Source organism: Manis pentadactyla, chromosome 8, assembly GCF_030020395.1.
Source record: "Manis pentadactyla isolate mManPen7 chromosome 8, mManPen7.hap1, whole genome shotgun sequence".
Taxonomy (NCBI): domain Eukaryota; kingdom Metazoa; phylum Chordata; class Mammalia; order Pholidota; family Manidae; genus Manis; species Manis pentadactyla.
In genome coordinates, this window is record NC_080026.1 from 96,857,253 (window position 1) to 96,881,120 (window position 23,868).

General features: G+C 35.2%; 1 protein-coding gene across 4 annotated transcripts in view; it reads left to right on the top strand.

Annotated features, from left to right (window-relative positions):
• Positions 1 to 23,868, top strand: part of ADK (adenosine kinase) — a 577,911-nt gene that overhangs the window by 377,009 nt on the left and 177,034 nt on the right. For 3 of the 4 annotated variants that reach the window (XM_036928604.2, XM_036928602.2, XM_036928603.2), the window contains exon 7: positions 19,298 to 19,468. The exons of the other annotated variant lie outside the window; for it this stretch is intronic. In XM_036928604.2, the coding sequence (XP_036784499.1) occupies positions 19,298 to 19,468 (171 nt within the window). The remainder of the gene's footprint in view (positions 1 to 19,297; positions 19,469 to 23,868) is intronic. 4 annotated transcript variants of the gene reach the window in all.

Sequence of the window (23,868 nt, forward strand, 5' to 3'; positions counted from 1 at the left end):
GCTTTGTAGTAGAGCTTGAAGTTGGGGAGCGAGATACCCCCCACTTTATTCTTCCTTCGCAGGATTGCTTTGGCTATTTGGGGTCTTTGATGGTTCCATATGAATTTTTGAACTATTTGTTCCAGTTCATTGAAGAATGCTGTTGGTAATTTGATAGGGATTGCATCAAATCATTGAAGAATGCTGTTGGTAATTTGATAGGGATTGCATCCTGCTTTGGGCAGGATGGCCATTTTGATGATATTAATTCTTCCTAGCCAGGAGCATGGGATGAGTTTCCATTTGTTAGTGACCTCTTTAATTTCTCTTAAGAATGTCTTGTAGTTTTCAGGGTATAGGTCTTTCACTTCCTTGGTTAGATTTATTCCCAGATATTTTATTCTTTTAGATGCTATTGTGAATAGAATTGTTTTCCTGATTTCTCTTTCTATTTGTTCATTGTTAGTGTATAGGAAAGCTACAGATTTCTTTGTGTTAATTTTGTATCCTGCAACTTTGCTGAATTCCAATATTACTTCTAGTAATTTTGCTGTGGAGTCTTTAGGGTTTTTTATGTACAATATCATGTCACCTGCAAATAGTGACAATTTGACTTCTTCTTTACCAATCTGGATTCCTTTTATTTCTTTTATTTGTCTGATTGCCATGGCTAGGACCTCCAGTACCACGCTGAATAACAGTGGGGAGAGTGGGTATCCCTGTCCTGTTCCCAATCGCAGAGGAAAAGCTTTCAGCCTCTTGCTGTTCAGTATGATATTAGCTGTGGGTTTATCATATATGGCCTTTATTATGTTGAGGTACTTGCCCTGTATGCCCATTTTGTTGAGAGTTTTTATCATAAATGGATGTTGAATTTTGTCAAATGCTTTTTCAGCATCTATGGAGATAATCATGTGGTTTTTGTCCTTCTTTTTTGTTGATGTGGTGGATGATGTTGATGGATGTTCAAATGCTGTACCATCCTTCCATCCCTGGGATGAATCCCACTTGGTCATGGTGTATGATCATCTTGATGTAATTTTGAATTCAGTTTGCTAATATTTTGTTGAGTATTTTTGCATCTACATTCATCGGGGATATTGGACTGTAATTTTCTTTTTTGGTGGTGTCTTTACCTGGTTTTGGTATTAGGGTGATGTTAGCTTCATAGAATGAGTTTGGGAGTATTCCCTCCTCTTCTATTTTTTGGAAAACTTTAAGGAGAATGGGTGTTAGTCTTCTCTGTATGTCTGATAAAATTCCGAGGTTTATCCATCTGGCCCGGGGGTTTTGTTCTTTGGTAGTTTTTTGATTATTGCTTCAATTTTGTTGCTGGTAATTGGTCTGTTTAGATTTTCGGTTTCTTTCGGGGTCAGTCTTGGAAGGTTGTATTTTTCTAGGAAGTTGTCCATTTTTCCTAGGTTTTCCAGCTTGTTAGCATATAGGTTTTCTTAGTATTCTCTAATAATTCTTTGTATTTCTGTGGGGTCCGTCGTGATTTTTCCTTTCTCGTTTCTGATTCTGTTGATGTGTGTTGACTCTCTTTTTCTCTTAATAAGTCTGGCTAGAGGCTTATCTATTTTGTTTATTTTCTCAAAGAACCAGCTCATGGTTTCATTGATTTTTTCTATTGTTTTATTCTTCTCAATTTTGTTTATTTCTTCTCTGATCTTTATTATGTCCCTCTGCTGACCTTAGGCCTCATTTGTTCTTCTTTTTCCAATTTCAATAATTGTGACATTAGACCATTCATTTGGGATTGTTCTTCCTTCTTTAAATATGCCTGGATTGCTATATACTTTCCTCTTAAGACTGCTTTTGCTGCGTCCCACAGAAGTTGGGGCTTAGTGTTGTTGTTGTCATTTGTTTCCATATACTGCTGGATCTCCATTTTAATTTGGTCGTTGATCCATTGATTGTTTAGGAGCATGTTGTTAATCCTCCATGTGTTTGTGAGCCTTTTTGCTTTCTTTGTACAATTTATTTCTAGTTTAATACCTTTGTGGTCGGAAACATTGGTTGGTAGGATTTCAATCTTTTGGAATTTACTGAGGCTCTTTTTGTGGCCTGGTATGTGGTCTATTCTCAAGAATGTTCCATGGGAACTTGAGAAGAATGTGTATCCTGTTGCTTTTGGATGTCGAGTCCTATAGATGTCTCTTAGGTCCATCTGTTCTAGTGTGTTGTTCAGTGCCTCTGCGTCTTTACTTATTTTCTGTCTGGTGGATCTGTCCTTTGGAGTGAGAGGTGTGTAAAAGTCTCCCAAAATGAATGCATTGCATTCTCTTTCCTCCTTTAATTCTGTTAGTATTTGTTTCACATATATTGGTGCTCCTGTATTGGGTGCATATATGTTTATAATGGTTATATCCTCTTGTTGGACTGAGCCTTTTATCATTATGTAATGTCCTTCTTTATCTCTTGTTACTTTCTTTAATTTGAAGTCTATTTTCTCTGATACTAGTATTGCAACACCTGCTTTTTCCTCCCTGTTGTTTGTATGAAATATCTTTCTCCATCCCTTGACTTTTAATCTGTGCATGTCTTTGGGTTTGAGGTGAGTCTCTTGTAAGCAGCATATAGATGGGCCTTGCTTTTTTATCTATTCTATTACTCTGTGTCTTTTCATTGGTGCATTCAGTCCATTTACATTTAGGGTGATTATTGAAAGATATATACTTATTGCCATTGCAGGCTTTAGATTTGTGGTTACCAAAGGTTCAAAGTTAGCTTGTTTACTACCTTACTGTCTGACTTAACTCATTTATTGAGCTGTTGTAAACACAGTCTGATAATTATTTCTTTCCCTTCTTTTTCCTCCTCTTCCATTCTACATATGTTGGGTGTTTTGTTCTGTGCTCTTTTTAGGAGTGCTCCCATCTAGAGCAGTCCCTCTAAGATACCTTGTAGAGGTGGTTTCTGGGAGGTAAGTTCCCTCAACTTTTGCTTGTCTGGGAATTGTTTAATCTCTCCTTCATATTTAAATGATAATCGTGCTGGATACAGTATCCTTGTTTCACGGCCCTTCTGTTTCATTGCATTAAATATATCATGCCATTCTCTTCTGGCCTGTAAGGTTTCTGTTGAGAAGTCTGATGGTAGTCTGATGGTTTTTCCTTTGTAGGTGACCTTTTTTCTCTCTCTAGCTGCCTTTAATACTCTGTGCTTGTCCTTGATCTTTGCCATTTTAATTATCATGTGTCTTGGTGTTGTCCTCTTTGGGTCCAGTCCCTCGGGAGTTCTGTGTGCCTCCGTAGTCTGAGCAACTATTTCCTCACCCAGTTTGGGGAAGTTCTCAGCAATTATTTCTTCATAGACACTTTCTATCCCTTTTTCTCTCTCTTCTTCCTCTGGTACCCCTATAATGCAGATATTGTTCCTTTTGGATTGGTCGCACAGTTCTCTTAATATTGTTTCATTCCTGCAGATCCTTTTATCTCTCTCTGCATCAGCTTCTATGTGTTCCTTTTCTCTGGTTTCTATTCCATCAATGGCCTCTTGCATCTTATCCATTCTGCTTATAAATCCTTCCAGAGATTGTTTCACTTCTGTAATCTCCCTCCGGACGTCTGTAATCTCCCTCCGGACTTCATCCCTTAGCTCTTGCATATGTCTCTGCAGCTCTGTCAGCATGTTTATGATTTTTATTTTGAATTCTTTTTCAGGAAGACTGGTTAGGTCTGCCTCTGCATATCCTTTCTCAGGTGTTGTTTGAACTATCTTGGACTGGACTAAATTTTTTTGCCTTATTATGGTGATAGCGGTGGCTGTAGGCAGGTTGCGGGTGTGTCAGCTGGGAAAAGAAAGTCCTTTCCAGCTTGCTGGATGCCTTGCCCTTCTCCGCTGCCTGTGACGGTTACCCGCACTCCTGGAGCAGCCACTGGGTTAGTCCCCTAAGCTGCTGTGGGCGGGGTCTCCGTCAGAGCTGCACAGAGCCCTGCGGAGAGTGGCAGGCATGCCCGGTGTGCTCCTCCATGCTAGCAGTGCCCCTGCCGGGCAGCTCTGTGCCATCAGCAGCCTTTGGGTCTGGCCCAGGTGGCTGTGCCTTGGGCTGGGATTTCAGTCAGCTTCTGGGAGCACACCTGTTCCCTCTGGCAATGCTGCAGGTGCGCACAGGCTCCTCTGGCTCCACTGCCACTGGTACGTGTGAGCCGCACCCGGGCTGCTCAGTCGTGCAGCTGTGGGCTCACACAAGCCTCTCCTCATCTCCTCTGGCGCCATTGGTGCACGGATCTGCTCCCAGTCCCTTCCGGCGCCGCCATCCCTGCCACGCGCTGCCACTCTCCCGCTACTGTGCCAGTGTGTCGGGATCCATGCCAGTTGGAGGAATGACTGGCAGGCTGCTTAGTGCCATGAGGGGCTTCAGAGTTGCACTGCCTCCCTGGGGTTTAGGGCGCCTAAGTTTCCCCCGGATTTCCAACTGCTGGCTAATTGTGCCAGGACAACTTCCTCCAGCTATGGCGTCCCCGTTTCTTTAAGACTTGCAGAAAGCACTCGCTTTTCTTTTGTCACAGGGGTGCTGGTTGCGGGGAACTTCCCACAGATTTTGCTTTTCCGTTTCTCTAATATCCAGCACCCCATGCACCTTGTGTCTGCGTTCCGGGTGTGGATTTCTAGAGCTGGTTGTTTAGCAGTCCTAGGCTTTCACTCTCTCCCTGTTCTGACTCCTTTCTTTCCGACTGCTTTTGGGGTGGGGGAGCATTCGGGTCCCGCCTGGCCGCAGCTTGTATCTTACCCCCTTCATGTGATGTTGAGTTCTCACAGATGTAGGTGTATGCTAGCTGTTGCACTGCATCCACTGGTGTCTCTTTTAGGAATTGTTGTATTTATTGTATTTTCCTAAATATATATGTGTTTGGGGATGAGATTTCCTCTGAACTACTCAAACTGCCATCTTCCTGTGATCCTCCTGGATATAAGTCTTAATGGATATTTCTGTATTCTAGATCAGTGGTTTTCATACTTTAACGTGCATCACACTCACCTGGGAGGCTTGTGAAAACAGAGTACTGTGTCACACCCAGTTTCTGATTCATTTTTACCATGTTTCTGATGATTCTATAGCTGCTGATTCAGGAACTATTCTTCAAGCACTACTGCAGTGTTAAAAGTGCATTTTAGTCACTTTTCTTATTTTAAAAATTATATCAAGTCATATAACCTAATAGCCCAGAAGACAATGTTTGAATAATATGTGAACTGAAAAATAATACTTAGTTAACATACAAAGCTTCTGACATCATCAAGTTTTCATATGTAGTGTCAAAGGCTATCTAAACCTTCTTGACTTCTTGTGCTACTGTTGTGAGCAGCTAGATACTAATCAGGCAGCAGTCGGGATTGGCTTCAGCAGTAAAGAAATTATTCAAGTCTAAATGCAATCCTTTCCTTCTGACATGCTGGCAGCACCTAAGAAGAAAATGTCAGGGTCAATATAAGCGCACTTACTGACAGTTTAGTTCTTCGTTGTGTCACAGAAAATGGCTTGAAATTTGGCTTACCAAAATAGGAACAATGACTGCTTAGAATGATAAAACATTAGCTTTCAGCTTATTTTCCATTTATAAAGTATACTTTCATAAAAACAAACAATGTAAACTTAAAGCCAAAACAATCAGAAAAATAGTTGTATTTTTTCCATCCTTGAACTCAGATTTTAAACAATTGTGTCCAGTAGTAGTGGGGATAAATCACTGTTTTTTACATTCCTTTAAGTAAATAAGATCACTTTAAGATTAAATATGTCCAAAAAGAACAACCATCTCAGTGTACGTGCTTAAAGATTATTTGTGTTCTCTATTATTCCTCTTTCAGAGCCTGACCTTTGTATTTCATCAATTTTTCTCCTGTAGGTAGAATTTTGTTTTTGTTTTTGTTTTTGTTTTTTCACCAAAACGTCAATTAGTTATATGAACCACAAGTTAAAATTAGTTGCATTTCTGACTCACTAAGATTTGTCAATTGCTGAATGAAAGAGACCCACCCCTTCAGAATATCCCCCTTAAGTATTTCTTAAAGTGCATTCTTTAATACATACATGTATTTGTTATTTATTCCTTCTAAAAATATTATACCAAAAAATTTAGTTATGGAATTAAGCCTAATGTCCATAACCAGACAGATAGGTAAACATATTGTGATATACCCATGCAATGGAATATTATTGGCCATAAAAAGGAATCAAATATCTACATACCTCAACTTGAATGAACTTCAAAAATATTATGCTAAGTGAAAGAAACCAGACATAAAAACTCACATAATGTGTGATTCCCTTTATATGAAATATCCAGAATAGGTAAATCTATAGAAATAAAAGTATGTTGGTGGTTGCCAGGGGCTACAGGCAATGTGAAGTAACTGTTAATGAGTAGGGGGTTTCTCTTTGGGGTGAAAAAAATGTTTTGAAACTAGATAGATGTGATCATTGCTCTACATTTTGAATGTACTAAACAGTATTGAATTGTTCACTTTAAAATGGTTAATTTTGTTATGTGAATTTCATTCCAATTGAAAAAATACTTTCAAGCCTAACTGAATTCTAAAATTTTCAAGATGGAAGTGATGCACAAGATCATTTACCTGATCTCCTGTGTGCTTTTTATAAATGGGGACACTGAAGTTTAGCAAGATTAAATGTATCACTCAAATCTTTCAAAGTAGCTTATCTAAAATCTACACCAGAATTTGAGTATCTAAATTTCTAGTTCAGTCATTCTTTAAAAATTATCACATCTTGAGAAATTCAAGAAGAAACCAATAAATGGAAACACATCCCATGCCCATGGATAGGAAGAATTAATATTGTCAAAATGGCCATCCTGCCTAAAGCAATCTATAGGTTCAATGCAATCCCTATCAAAATACCAACAGCATTCTTCAATGAACTAGAGCAAATAGTTCTAAAATTCATATAGAACCACAAAAGACCCTGAATAGCCAAAGCAATCCTGAGAAGGAAGAATAAAGCAGGGGCAATTATGCTCCCTGACTTCAAGCTCTACTACAAAGCCACAGTAATCAAGATAATTTGGCACTGGCACAAGAACAGACCCATAGACCAATGGAACAGACTGAAAGCCCAGATATAAACCCAAGTATGTATGGTCAATTCATATAAGATAAAGGAGCCATGAATATACATTGGGGAAATGGCAGCCTCTTCAACAGCTGCTGGTGGCAAAACTGGACAGCTACATGTAAGAGAATGAAACTGGATTACTGTCTAACTCCATACACAAAGGTAAGCTCAAAATGGATCAAAGACCTGAATTTAAGTCATGAAACCATAAAACTCTTAGAAAAAAACATAGGCAAAAATCTCTTGGACATAAACATGAGCAACTTCTTCATGAACATATCTCCCCGAGCAAGGGAAACAAAAGCAACATGAACAAGTTAGGATGGCCACCGTCCAAAAGACAAACAACAACAAATGTTGGTGAGGTTGTGGAGAAAGGGGAACCCTCCTACACTGCTGGTGGGAATGTAAATTAGTTCAACCATTGTGGAAAGAAGTATGGAGGTTCCTCAAAAAACTCAAAATAGAAATACCATTTGACCCAGCAATTCCACTCCTAGGAATTTACCCTAAGAATTCAGTTTGCCAGTCTCAAAAAGTCATATGCACCCCCATGTTTATCGCAGCACTATTTGCAATAACCAAGAAATGGAAGCAACCTAAGTGTCCATCAGTAGATGAGTGGATAAAGAAGATGTGGTACATATACACAATGGAATATTATTCAGCCATAAGAAGAAAACAAATCCTACCATTTGCAACAACATGGTTGGAGCTAGAGGGTATTATGCTCACTGAAATAAGCCAGGTGGAGAAAGACAAGTATCAAATGATTTCACTCATCTGTGGAGTATAAGAACAAAGCAAAAACTGAAGGAACAAAACAGCAGCAGACTCACAGTACCCAAGAATGGACTAACAGTTACCAAAGGGAAAGGGACTGGGTAAAATGGATGGGAAGGGAGGGATAAGGGGGATAAGGGGGTATTATGATTAGCACACATAATGTAGCAGTGGTGAGGGGAATAAGGGAAGGGCTGTACAACACAGAGAAGACAAGTAGTGATTCTATAGCTTCTTACTATGCTGACAGACAGTGACTGTAATGGGGTATGTGGTGGGGACTTGATAAAAGGGGGAGTCTAGTAACCATAATGTTTCTTATGTAATTGTATATTAATAATACAAAGAAAATCATCACATCCTGTTTTATTATCTGTTGATATTTTTGATATTTTATATAAAATTAAAGACAAACCTAAATCATTTCAGCCACTTACTTTAAAATATGGGAATAGTGGTGTTTATTTCAATAATCTGCCAAAAAAACAGGCCAATGTTTGAATTAGAAGAGTACTATTCACTGGATTATTTTGGCAATCAAAGAAGCTACCCTATATTCTAAGTCTACTCCAGAGTTGCCTGGTTAGTGAATCCTAAGCTTCTACAGTGATTGTGTGTTTTTTTTAATTCAAAAAGTGTCTTCAAAAAAATTGTTTAGTTTTATTAGCACATCCCATCACTTGACAATGTTTGTTTCTTCTAATAGTCAAGAACCCCCAGGGTATAAAAGTTCTATAAATGATCCTGTCCTGTTTATGGAAACTTGAGGGTCTATTTTCAACAGTTCTCTTCAGAGGTATCAAGGAGAAATGCTGAGTAGGACTGAGGGTTGGAGATGGAGAACAACAACAACTAAAACAAGATAATATAGTACCCTATGGAAATGGGGTGTTATACTTAAATATAAGGGACTTGTGTTGATTTAGTGCTAGCCTCAGAAAACAGTCATATGTCCTTATTTCAAGAAAGGATATTAGGAAATGTAACTATATAGTTTTCTTCTATCTCTAAACATGCTTTAACTTTCAATTTCTTCATGCCTTTTATTATTAATAGGAAGCAAACTCTCATTACCACCCTACATTGTATTTCCTGTTAATATTCTCTCCACCATTCTTTTTAACTTTGTGGTAGTTTTCATTTCCACTTAGTTCTATGTCTTTCCAACTTTTCTTTTAGCTCATGGGTTAACAAAGTATGTCGGGTGGGCCATATTAGGCCCCCACTTCCTGTTCTTGTGAATGAAGTTTTATTGTAATAAAACAATCCTCACTTTTTTTATGTGTTGTCTATAGCTTTAGTGCTACAACAGCAGAGTTGAGTACTTGCAATAGAGATCATATGGCCTACAAATCTAAAATATTTATTATTGACCTTTAACAGAAAACATTTGCCAACTCTTGCTTTTGTTGACCAAGTACAAGATGAAGAACAGATTCTAGAGAGTGAATGAGTATCATCAGCAAAGGAAAGGATATAGGAACATGTAAGATTTCTACTTATGGTAGCTGGAAGCCTTTTGTGGTCAGAATAAGAGTTTCATGAAGGTGAATTATCAGAGATAACATAGGAAAGATAGATAGATGACTGTCAGATTTAGAAGACTTTTAATGCCATTTCAGGAACTTGAGATATATTGTTTAGGAAACGAGCCATTTAAGCTTTTTGAGTAAAAAACTTTGTCAAAATAGGAAACTTACAGTAGTGTTTAAAAAGTAGTAATAAGAGTTGTAGTAACTGGAAATTAATACATATGTTGTTATTAATAGCAAAGATGGCAGTTAGGAGAGTTACTATAGAGTTAAAATTGATGGGATATAAGATATTGGATTTAGGGACAAAGAGATAATAATAATTCTTAGATTCAAACTTCATTAAAAGAAAAATTTATATATATTTGGGAGGTGAAGTGCTAATTTTTATGGAATGTTTAAGTTAATGGAGAGATATTATAATACTACATAGGATAGGAAACAAAAGTGACTACTAGGTAAGAGCATTCTAAAGTTGTTAGGCAAATTTTCATTGGCTGTACTTTACCTTCAGGGCACCCTGCTGCCTTCATCTAATTAGGGTTCATCTCTTTATAAAATTCTCTCATTTCTGCTCTCCACAATGCCACCATTATACTCAGATTACTTCTACTACCTCATGCAGAGTAAATTACTTCCATTTTCTAAGTACTCTGAATCATGCCCAAGAAGGGCTTTAACTCTCTCAAATAAAAATGCTTATCAAGGTATTTTCTTCAACTAGGGCCACAGTTCCCAAACTGTGTACTGAGATACCCCAGGGTACTGTGGCAAACTCACACGATATTTTATCTCAGGGTAATGCACAGTTTCAACACTAGATTGCAATACATTCCTTTGGGATGTCCTATCTGTGGAAATGGTTGCTGTGATTTAAGAAAAAGCAGGTACTTCCTGAAAATCAGTGCAACACAGGAAACAAGGGTTGTACTATTCAATTCAAATCCAAGGTTTCAAGAGTAGTGCAGTACCCAAAAGCATCCAACCCATTAAATATTGTGGTTATTTTGAATGAAGTAAAAAGTATATATTTCTTTCAATTTATATGTATTATTTTTTCAGAGTAGGTATTTGGTTAGATTATCAGTACTTATGAAGATGGTTGGACCTGACTGTTAAAAAAGAGAACTCTTAGCAACATGAAAAAATTACTTACACCAAGGGTGCTTGCTATAACTGAGAAAGTTTCAGACCCTCTGAACTAGAGAATTGTCTGACCCAAATGAATATACTCTTCCCTTAATGTGAAAATGAAGCAGTCCTTTTTTCTTTTTTCAAAATAGCATTTCAGTTACTTGAGAATTCAGTTTTAATAAAAGTTTAATCTGATTTTTTTGAATTAACTATACACTATGCTTTGTAGGAAACATAAAAAGTACTCTTACTGTTAAGATTACAGTCAAGTTAGGAAAGTAAGACAAATGCAAGTTGCTTATAAAGTAAAATAAAATATTCTTGGTTATTTATTTCAAAGTATCACATAATATGGAGGTTCAAAGAGGAATGAGTATATCTGTTGGTGGAAATGCAGTAAGTCTGGGATGAAAGTTAGATTTTAAGTGGACCTTGGGTAAAATTCCAACAGGTTAGATGTACTAAACATTTCAGATGAAGGAAGAGCATAAAGACTCAGAAGATTTATTTTGGGAGAAGCAAATCATTCTGTTACTGAAGCAAGGACATGTGGAGTAGTAGAGGTTACAGCTGGCTTACTATGTCAGTTGGAGTACTGCTGTAGAGAGCTTTGGAAGCTGGGGTGTGAGGCATTTGGATTTAATTTACTAGGAAAAGAAGAGTGATTAGGATGATTAATCCGTCAGCAGGATATAGGATGATTAAATCAAGCCGAGGAGGCAGGGAGAGCTTTTGGAAATGGAATGATGGATTTTGCTTTATGTATTTGTATTTCAAAGGAAATACCAAACTGTGTTCTGAAGTTCAAGAAATACTTCTGTTCAGCATTGTAACTGGTAGCTATAACCTAGAAGTCACTATTCATGGAAAAACACAACAAAATGTTCTAATTTCTTGATATTACCACAAATAATATTAACAAGATGTAAATATTTATAGAGTGTGTACAACATGTCAGATACGTGTTTTAAGCATTCATTAAATTCTCCCAACACACCTTGTTAGGTATCACTATTCCCATTTTTCTGTTGATGACAGTGGGGCCTTAGGAAATAATGTAGCCCAAAATCACATAGTTAATAAGTAGTCAGATTAGCAAAACTGTTAAAAGTAAGTATACTAGTTTATTTAAACTGTCTAGTGCTGCTAATTGAGTGAATCCTTCCCAGATCTCATCAAATTATTGTAATTAGGCTTAGGCATGACTCCTCTCTTAGTATGTTATTTTTCATATCAGTCCTGGTCCCTAATCCCTTTCCTCTCCCCACCATGGGTACTCTAATGTGTTTGATATGAGTCCTGTGTCCTTGAAAAATGTAGCATATTGTTTTAGAGGTATGTACATGTGTTTATATTACATTATATTTACAATAATAAAAGTATGAACTATAAAGTTTGTCCAATCTGATATATATATTTCTAGTTCATTTCTTTTAATCTCTATATAATGGTGTACATTCACATTTTCCTTACCTTTTCCCCTAGAAATGGACTTCCAAAATGGTTCACACTACCTTTCACTTTCAGCAAAGCTGTGAAAAATACTTGCTATGTGTCCCCCTAAATTCCATCTTCTTTCTGCTATATCTTGTTGCCTCCTATTACATGCTTTTTGAGGGGGTTATTTCAGATGGAAGAAAAGCTGACTTCTTTGTTAATGGTACAGTTACAATTACAGGTATTTAATCCTTAAAAAGATTAAAATGTCCGTGGAATGGGTGATTTAATTGATGCTTCCAAAAGGAGCACATAGGCAGGAAGATCGTGGGTGAATTATTCTATTCCATTGATGCATTACATTCAGTTAGTGTTGATAGCTTTACAGCATTCACTAGTATATTTGTTTTGTTTTTCTTCTTTAGTGATTCTGTTGTCATTGGTATGAAGTAGTGTATATCGTAACATTGTAATTATAAATGATTTATACATTATCTTTGTGGTTGTCAAAGTCAGTATTTTCCTCACAAGCAGGTTGGAACTATGCTTTGTTAGAATTCATATGTTTTCTTCCCACTCCTACAAGAAAATACATTTCACACTTTCTGGGAGATTCACAAACCATGCAGGACCCACTAAGAGAAAGAAAACATGCTATATGGTTGTTGTTATTTTTGGCTTCTAATTTATTCATTCTCTCAAACCCAGTTCTCTGACTAGTGTTACTATGGCACCTTTGTTATGGCATGGAAAACAGACTAATTATGTTCTTTAGAACAGACAACGGGTACATCTTGAGACAGCATCTGGTATTCTCAGCCCTCCTTCATCAGTGCTAGTCTTTGGTGTGGCTTTCTAGTTGTCCAAATACTTTTCTGCTACCACACATCCTTCTTTATTTCCTCTTTTGCATTCTATGAATAGTGATTTATATTTACCAGAGTCACTAATATCATTTTTTTTTCTTTTTCAACCATCAGTCTACTCAAACAAGTAATGTAGATTCACTCTCAGCTGTTTATCTGCTCTTAGTCTTGTTTATTGAATTAAGCTTCTTACTATTTGTAAACATCTGTTTGTGCAGAGATTTACTTCAAGTGAACAAAACATTTTATCTTTTAAGCAGTTTTTATCAGAAGGATAATTGAACCACATCACAAAATTTTGAAAAATAAAAAATATTAAAATTAACCATAAGTTTTCTACATAAATTTGATCATTTTTAATTTTGATGTATTCTCTCTAGTTTTTTTCCTATTGATTTAGTATAGTTTATAGCCGTATTTTTACACACTATTTGTATGTCATGTTTCATTTAACATGTATGTTATAAGCATTTTCTACCTTACCACTTAGTTTTCATAGTCATATTTTTAATATCTTTCACACCTCCTGAACAGCACTGTTCAATGGAAATATAATGCAAGCCACACATACAATTCTAAAATTTCTAGTAGCCACATTAAAAAGTAAAAAGAAACAGGTAAAATTAATATTAATAATATATTTTATTTAACTTATCTAAAATATTTCTCATTTCAACATATAGTCATATAAAATTATTAACTATATTTGTAAGTATATTTTTTTCATACCAAGTCTTTGAGATCGGTGCCTATTTTACCTTTATAATATAGTTCAACCACTAAATTGTCAACAGTTAAAATGAAAGGTAGTTCTACCAAAACACTAAAATTGTGTTTAGCAGAAAAAGATTTTGCACCATTTTCATTTTTAATTTTAACTAAATTAAAAATTTCAGTTCCACAGCCACATTAACCACATTGTATGAGTTCATTAGCTATATGTGACTCTTAGATTTAAATTAAAATTAAATAAAATTTGAAATTCAGGTCTTAAGTTGCACTAGCCACCTTTTATATATCAATAGCCATATTTAGAGTGGGTATATATGCCAGTTCTTACTTGACTATTCCGCTATCATTGAATATTTACATTGTTCCCAGGTTTTCAGTGAAATAAGCAGTATACTGAATGGTCATGAATGTTCTCTCTTATTCTGGATTATTACTTTAATCTCAGAAGTAGAATTATTGGGACAAAGAGTATGAATTTGCTTATGGTTCCTCGTGTATTTTCAAATTATTTTCTGAAAAACACTCAGTTTCCTTCCCAGCAGCAATATTAATTTCTTAATTTCACTAACCTTCCTTCATCATTATTACCATGTTGTTTCTTTAGTTGATAGAGAGGAATATTTGTCTATATATTTATTCAGTAGTGTATTTCTCTTTCTCTTTCAAAGGAATGCTTTCTCGTATTATTGGCTCATTTATCTATTGGTGTACTAATGTTTGTTTAATCAATTTTTTAAGTTCTTGATAGACTTGATAGAGATATTAATGCTTCATCATATTTATTGTATACATTTTTCCTTGTCTTTTGTTTGATTTTGTTTTCCCCACCTGGTATTGCAACTGCAGGTTTTAATTTTTCTATAGTAAATCTTTAAATAATCTTCTCTCTTTAGGCTTGAAAGTCATCCCCGCTCCAGAAGTTTGATATTTACTTCTGTTTTATTACAGATTGTCTATGTTTTTTAAAAAAGAAAAAGAAAGCTTAACTTTAATCAAACTGGAATTTATGTGGCTCTGTATTTGCAAGAAAAGAAACTAAATTAACAAGTTCTTAACCTTCACTCAGATCTAATGCTTACCCATTATTTATAGATGAGCCTTAAGGGGTAACTAACTCCCCCCTATTGCCACTGCATATAAAATTCTATGCATATGTATGTACATAGGCCCAAATAGGTTAAAATCCACTGGTCTGAATGTTTCAAAATAATCTAATCTATTTCTGCTCTGTTATATTCTATCAGAGTTTTTTTTTTTAAACAAAGGCCTTTGGGTTTTTGGGTTTTTTTATACATCAGTATGTATTCACAATTGATAATTAGAAGGCATGGTTACTTTGCATAGCTTTATTTCATTTTGAATCAATATTCTTATACTTCCAAGAGTTATAAGTCCCTAAAATTTACATAGATGTGTATGTACATACACACAACACACATATTCCTCACATAATTGTTAATGGAAATAATAAAAGGAGTTTATGCTCTTTTGTAAAGACAGTTAAAAAAGTAATTGCCCGGGAATAAGGTAAACACTGATAAATAATATAAAGAGAAAAAGGAGTAATTTCTTTTCTTATCTCTTAGTATATGGAACAGTGTAATTTCTTAATTCCCCTGTGTTTAAACTATCCTGAGAAATCCTTAGAGTGGATGAATGACTAATCTATTTGAGACTTCGAAGCAATAAGTCTGGCCCTGCTAAATGGTTCTTTGGCTCTGCCTTAAGTCTTTCCCAATCCCTCCTACCTCTGTTTTTTGTTTTCTTTTCCATATTAGTTGATAAAATTTTCTCCCTTCACTCTCAATTCTGATTAGTTTTATCCAACCTCCAAGTATTAGAATCTACTTTGCTTTTGGTTGCTCATAGGGACAAAGATTAGTAGGGTTAGCTGTTGTGTAGACTGAGATCTCTAATTAGAAAACCCAAGATTTTCCTGATTATATAGAGTATTTTTCTCAACTATAGCCATATAAACTATTGGCCTGTTTGTATTGCAAGCCTGACACATGAAAAAAAAATAATTTTTATAATAGCACTGTTTTTCTTTTTGGTGATACTACAGTCTGGAACACATGGCCTAGCAAAGGATATAAATCTAGGAAGAAAAATTATGGTTTGCATCAATTTTAAGACTTTGCACTCTAACAGAGCACAAATCCTAAATTGTTTAAATACTAAATATTTACTTAAGGAAAAACAAGAGAGCATTCAAAAATGGGATTAATTTAAATTGTGAATTTGCCTCATTTAAAAGCTGATAGTATTTTGTACATTCTCTATAAAATTAATAAAATAGAAGTTATGCTATCCACATCACAATACTTTTGTGTCCCATTTTGGAGTAAAACACAAGTACAACTTACGCATATTTGGAATGAGGCCAAATTTAGACTCCAGGGGCATAGTGTTCTGTACCTTAAATTACAATCAGATGTATTTTAGCCCAGATCAAATTTTCAGTCTGAAGTTGGTGAGAAGCCTAATTATTTGACCAGGTTACTATTTATGTAGACCATTCTATGGCTGTCTGTGGTTAATCCACAGCTGGCAGAATGCTAGCTCTGGGAGGTTTTCATTACATGCTGGAACATTTTGGGGAGAAATGGGGAGGGGATGCTTTAAACTCATAAATGAAAGACTAAAAAGCAAGCACATACTATTACTATGGAGACAAGATGCTATATAAACTGTTCATTTTAATTCTCCAAGTGACAGAAATAGCAAAGGAAGCAGCTTGGATGCTCACAGTTTGCAAATGACATGGTAGTTAGTTAAAAAAATAAGATGGAAACATTTAAAAAATAATGTTACCTAGGACTAAGACTTGTTACCTTCTGGAATAGTTGAATATCTGTAAAGAATTAAAGAAATTTTTAAATGAGAAAATGTTATGTTACTGTAAAAGGAAAACATTTTCTTTAGAAATTCACTAGCCAAATTTTAAATAAGAGACAATTACACTGTTAAATTTTCTCTTAATATCTCAGAGTTTATAAAGGCAATAAACCCTTCAAAGATGAATCTCAGCTTTAGCCACAAAATTAATTTTTTATCATTCATTTAATACTCAATTTGAAATTTGAAAGTAATGGGAAAAACTTATTTTTTTCTTTTTAAACTTTAAGCTTGCATGATGGAAGTGCTTATTTAGTCCCTCAGTTGTAAGTATTCCAACATATTTTTTTGTAACTTTAAAGGAAATTTCCTTTAATTTCCAAGGTTATTCCTTCCATTCGTTAACTTGCTCTTCTCCCCTCTGGCTCCCATTGCCCTCACTTCATTTGGTTCCTTTCTCTAATTATCCTCCTGCTCTTGCTTCTTCATTTTGTATCCTCCACTAGATGCTTTTTTTTTTTTGGTATCATTAATCTACAATTACATGAAGAACATTATGTTTACTAGGTTCCCCCCTTAACCAAGTCCCCCCCACAAACCCCATTACAGTCACTGTCCATCAGCATAATAAGATGCTGTAGAATCACTACTTGTCTTTTCTGTGTTGCACAGCCCTCCCCGTGCTTCCCCCCACATTATATATGCTAATCTTAATGCTCCCTTTCTTTTTCCCTGCTCTTATCCATCCCTTCCCACCCATCCTCCCCAGTCCCTTTCCCTTTGGTAACTGTTAGTTCATTCTTGGGTTCTGTGATTCTGCTGCTGTTTTGTTCCTTCAGTTTTTCTTTGTTCTTATACTCCACATATGAGTGAAATCATTTGGTACTTGTCTTTCTCCATCTGGCTTATTTCACTCTGAGCATAATACCCTATAGCTCCATCCATGTTGTTGCAAATGGTAAGATTTGTTTTCCTATGGCTGAATAATATTCCATTGTGTATATGTACCGCATCTTCTTTATCCATTCATCTACTGATGGACACTTAGGTCACTAGATCTTTTGGTTGAAAAGCAAAAATGCTCAACTTTCCCTGTTCTTAAAATAACTCTCCCACTCACCTTCTCCCACTAAAAATATCTTTCTGCCCTTGCCCTTTTATTCGCTGATACCTGCTCAAACAAGGGGCTTTATCCCTGGAGTCATTTGAATCCAGCCTCCATCACATACAAGCTGTATGACTTGGGAACATTTCTTACCTTTCCAGTCTTGCCTTCTTTATTCATAAAATGAGAATAACAATAACCACCTTGTAGATTTGATATAAGGAAAAAAATGACCATGGAGTTAATGCACATAAAGCTTTTAGCATAGTGCCTGCAACACAATAATTGCTTAGTAAACTTCAGATAATTCTATTATTAATCACAGATAAAGCTTCCAAAGTAATTTATTATCCTCACCCTTACTTTCTCTCCATTCTTTCTTTAACAACTGTCTGTTTTTACCTTTACACCATAAGTACTTTCTTCTAATCATCAAATCCTGTGACTTTTGCTCAGTCCTTTTTTTCTCTCCCCATTGATAGCATTGGGTACCTTTAACTAACTTTTTGGAATTTCTCTTGTTGCATTTCTCTAAAACTACTGCTATCCTCATTTGCCTTCCTCTTGTTCTCTTCTTCACTGTTTTGTTTTCCTGTTCTCTGAGTTTTGTTCTTCTCCATTCTTTCCTTTGCCCTCTTCTTCATCTATATTCTCTTCCTTGGTAATTACAGCCCCTCTTTTACCTTCACCTTATTCCATGGTCATTCACTGAATCCAGCTTTCTGGTATATATTTGGAGATCCCTTAACACCTCAAATGAAGTATGATCACAAGTAAACACTCCATTACCTAAGCTTGGTCTTGTTTTGGATTTTTCTATTCTGTTAATGGTGGGACCAGAATCAAAATCTTCATAATCTTTTGACACTTTTCTCCTTTGTCTCCCACATCTTAAACAATTGCTAAGAAACTCCCAGTGTGACTTCCTTTTTACAGAGACAGGGGCCAGCTTTTATTGACTGTGCTGAATTGTTGCTGTTCAGATTAACTTTCCTTTAAATTTTCGTACATGCTTGTTATTCCTTTATTTCAAGGAAGGCTTTATTACCCATCATCCATTTCCACTCCACCTACCACACTCCTAACCTGCCAAGGCCCTTTGTGTTCTTCACTCGTGCACCATTCAAACCAATTTCCTATGTAAACATCCATATCTTTACTTACACTTTCATCTAGAAAGCATAAATACATTTTTAAAGATTTTTGTTAATATTTAAGATACAGATAAATAGCATTTTAAAATATACCTTTCCTGACAAGGTACTTCAATTAAAATATTTTTCTGTTCCATTACGGAATTATTTTCTCATTATTTGAAAATTCTAATTTGGAATATTCCTAAAAATTTCAGTTAGGTGCTTCATGTGGTAACAAGCTATGATCTTAATAAACTAATTCCATTTTAAAATAAATACCATGTTACTTACAAGAATCCAAACTATTTATAAGAAGCTAGAAGGATCCAATCTACCTTCACTATTTCTCTAATTTAAAGGTAATTACTGTCTTGAATGAGACCTTTGAAATATTTTTTATGTAGATTCCCAGAATTCTTTCAGTATTGAATATACAAATCTAATATTAAATAAGCAATGTTATACTCTGATGTAATGGCACATATTGAGCATATTGTACTCATATAACAAATTTTTCTCCTAATCAAATGCTGCTATTTTCTGCCTTGCATTTACAATTGTATTTTAAAGTTTATACTGATTAGGCTTTTGTATGTTGTATATATTTTTGTTCTCACTGAGAGTGACTGTGGGGATGGCGTTTCTCATTTTTGCTCCTTATTTTTGTTTTGCAGGGCTTTTTTCTTACAGTTTCCCCAGAATCAGTACTGAAAGTGGCTCACCATGCTTCTGAAAACAACAGAATTTTCACATTGAATCTGTCTGCACCATTTATTAGTCAGTTCTACAAGGACTCATTGATGAAAATCATGCCTTATATTGACATACTTTTTGGAAATGAGACAGTGAGTTACTTTTTTTTTTTAAGTACCTGGTCTTTTTTGGATTGTCAGTGGTGTATAAGTTTACAAGTATATAAATAAAACTGAAATATTTGCATAAATATACTTGAGAATTATACGACAAAAGTGTCTCAATTTGGATTACTCTATTTCAGTTACCTCCAGTATTTCTTCAGCATATACTAATTTCTTACATAGTTAAAAATTGGTTTTTTAGAGGATTAGGTTATTGAGGTTTATAATTTGCATATGGTAAATTTCAGTCTTTTTACTTGACATTTCTGTGAGCTTTTGCAAATGCCTGCTTGGCATGTAACCAAGACCACAGGCAGGATAAAAAACTTCCAAAACCCCTTTCAGTCAACCTTTCCCCCTGATCCCTTGACATCAACTAATTTCTTTTATGACCAGTAAAATAACATTTTCCTCTGAAATTTCTGTGGATTAAGGTAAGGGACATCTAGTCTAAAATAAATGTTTTATGAAACTAAGGAGCTCTTCGAAGTTTGAGTCTAATAAATTATGAGTAAATATTGGTAAATTGTAATTTTAATTAAATTTATTAATAATATCATTGCTGCTAATATTTGTATATTATATTTGAAAGTGATGAAATGGAATTTCATTTAAACTTTCACAACTTTTTCTTTTTACCAAGAATATGTTTTCTTTCATTCTACATTAGTGGAAAATTTTTTTCTCACTTAGTATTTATAGCTCCTATTTAAACTATAGATTTTCAAAATTCATGAAATGGAAAAAAAAGACTGTAGATGTATCTTCATTTGACCTGGGCAGTATCACAGAACTTTAATGAATCTCAGGGTTTTTGTGTGTAAAGTGAAGATGTTATTAATTATGGCAGAAGTCCATTCTGATTCTAATTCTGTGGTTCTAACATAATTTGATTGTGTTAACTGATGTTGTATGTGAATAAGATAACAGTGTGGGTAGCCTAGAATAATATAAAATTTGACCTGGTAATAATTTATGAGATCACCTTGGTGATTGGTAGGAATAATATGTGAATATCTTCAAAGGCACTAACCGTTTGAAGGAAATGCTACATTGTTTACGATTCACAAACTGACACAATGGCAAGAAATAGAGGTAAAGTCTTGAACTCCTAGGTATCTGCTGGTAGTCTCATTTGACTAAAATCTATGTTTTAGATTTTCACTATCGCCTGTTTTATTTTCCAGAGGATAAAGGAATTAACTAGGGAAAGTGCTACTCTAGCCCTTTAAATAACATGAAATAATAGTCAGCAGTATGGTAGTCTGAGAATCCTCTGGTGAAATTAATACTTTAAGAATACTTTATAGTCAAGAAAGATCATACTGGCAATACTTAAATATATGCTCTAGGCTTTAACAAGACAAGCTTTTAAACTTTTAAAGAGGTAAATATGATTCCAAAGAATGAGACTTTTGAAGTAAAGACAATTTGAGAGGATTGAATATAATAAAAAACTCACTTCTGACTTTATAATCTCAAATGACTTTGATTAGGAAGAAAATGGGGAGGAGCCTTAAAAAAAAACATTGTGTAGCACACAGAAAACTCTTTAATAAGAACTTATATTTATAAGACACATATAAAAAAGATGAAAAGCATTTATACACACAGGGAACAATGCTGAAAGTTTGGCAGAGACTTAGAAGTATAGGAAACAATAGAGGCCCAAGAATGATCAGATTTGAAAAAAAAATGCTGATTGAAACAAAATGGTCTTCATTTAAAAAAAAAAGGACTCCAAATGCACAGGCAACAACAAAAAGTAATTGCACTTCATCAAAAATAAAAATTTTTGTACATTATAGGATACTATCATGAAAGTGGAAAACAAGCCATAAATTGGAGAAAATATTTACAAATGATATATCTGATAAGGGGGTTAATATCCAGAATATATATCTCAAAAACAAGAAAACATCAACCAAACTCAAAAATGGTCAAAGGGCTCAAATAAATATTTCTACAAAGAAGATATAGATGGCCAACACCATCACTAATCATTAGGGAAATACATATGAAAACCAAAATGAGATATCACTTAATACCCATTAGGATGGCTGCTATCAGAAATATGAAAAAAAACAAGTGTTGACAAAGATGTGGAGTAATTAGAACCCTTGTGCATTGCTGGTGGGAATGCAAAACAGTGCAGGTGCTGTGGAAAACAATTTGATGGTTCCTTAAAAATAAAAAAAAAATTATTACCATATAATCCAGCGATTCCACTAGGCATGTACCCAGAAGACCTGAAAGTAAGGATTCAATACTTGTACACCAATGTTTATAGAAGCTTTATTCATAATAGCAAAAGTTGTAAACAAATTAAATATTCCTCAACAAATTAATAGATAAAATTTGGTATATACATATAGTGGGATATTATTCAGCCTTAAAAAGTAAAGAAATTCTGATACATGATACAACATGAATAATTTTTGAAAACATTATGTTAAATGGAGTAAGCCGTTCACAAACACTTAACAGACCAGATATGGTGGCATTCACAATTGAGAGAAATGTAAAAAAATGTAAAGATGCCATATTAAATCATAACTCTAAAATTAAGTGTGGTACATACTGTTGTATATTACTGTAATAATTTTGTAGCCACCTCCTCTTCTATTGTGGTGAACTCAAGTGTTGCAAGTATATGCTTAAGAAGCCATGTGACACCAATCATGTCTGCAAGAGTAGTTCACCTCTCCAGTAAATTACATATCATAGTAAAAAGGGATCTCTCCCAGTTCTCCTGTATTTTTCATAGTATTTAATGCAATACCTTAAATGAGTAACACCATGGGGATCCATACGAAGTACACCAGTGGTGCTAGAAGAGCTCCCAAGAAGCAGAGAAAAGTCATGGCATGATAAGGAAAAGTTGAGTTGCTTGATGTGTACCGTAGGTTGAGGTCTGCAGCCACAGCTGCCTGCCATTTCCAGATAAATGAATCCAGCATATGAACCACTGCTGCTGCTTTTTAAAAAAGGAAATTTGTGAAGCTGTCACTGCAGCTGCTCCAGCAGGCACAAAATAACTTGCACGTTTTGCAAAAATTTCTTATCTTATATTGAAAATGCAGCTTTTATATGGGTGCAGGATTGCTATAAAAAGACATACCTATGGACTCTAATATGATTCAAGAAACAGTGGTCATTATATCACAACTTAAAGATAAAAGAAGGTGAAGGATCTAAAGCTGGGGGACTTAATGCCAGGAAAGGATGGTTTGATTATTTTAAAGGTTTGGCTTTAAAAAGGTTTAGATAATAGGAGAAGCAGCATCCAACCAAGAGGCAGCAGACAAGTTCCCAGTTGCCATTAAGAAAATCATTAAGGGGAAAGGATATCTGCCTGAACAGATTTGTAGTGTAGATGAAAGTGCCCTATGCTGAAGGAAATTACTACAAAGGACACTGAAGAAGAGAAGTAAGGAGCAAGATTTAAGGCAGGAAGGGTTAAGCTAACTCCACTGTTTTGTGCAAATTTGGTCAGGTTTATGAACAGCACTGTCCTTATAAAGCTGCTAATCTTTGAGCCTTGAAGGGAAAACATAAACACCAGCATCTCTACTCCTTTGGCTGTACAACAAAGCCAGGGTGAGAACTCCTTTTCTGCATTGGTTCTATTGATTCTTTCTTTCTGAAGTCAGGAAGTACCTTGTCAGTAAAGAACTGTCTTTTAAAGTTCTTTTGATATTGGACTATGCCCATCGCCACCCAGAACCTGGTAAGTTCACCACCAAAGGCGTTGAAGTCATCTACTTGTCCCAAACACAACATCTCTAATTCAGCCTCCTGATCAGGGGATCGTAAGGACCTTTAAGGCTCATTACACGTGGTACTCTATGGAAAGGATCATCAACACTGTGGAAGATAAGAGAACATCATTGTTAACAGAAAATACCATGAAAGCTATCAAGCCCAAAACAATAAATTTATGCTGGAGAAAACTGTTCAGATGTTGTGCATGACTTCACAGGACTTATGACAGAGCCAGTCATGAAGGAAATTGCTGATATAGTTAAAAAAAAAAAAAGTGAGCAGGGTAAAGGATTTTCAGGATGTGGATCTTGGGAAATTCAGGAGCTAATAGCCACCACCCCAGAGGAATTAACAGATGACTTGATGGAGATGAGTACTTCCAAACCAGTGCCAGACAGTGAGCAAGAAGACATAGAAGAAACAATGGCAGAAAACAAATTGACATTGGACAATCTGGCAGAAGCATTCTAGATCATTCGAGACTACTTTTGACTTCTTTCATGACATGGACCCTTCTATGATATAGACAATGAAAGTAAAGCAAACAGTGGAAGAATTGGTACTGTATAGAAACATTTTTCAAGAAATGAAAAAACAAAAGGTCGGATAGAAATTATTTTTTT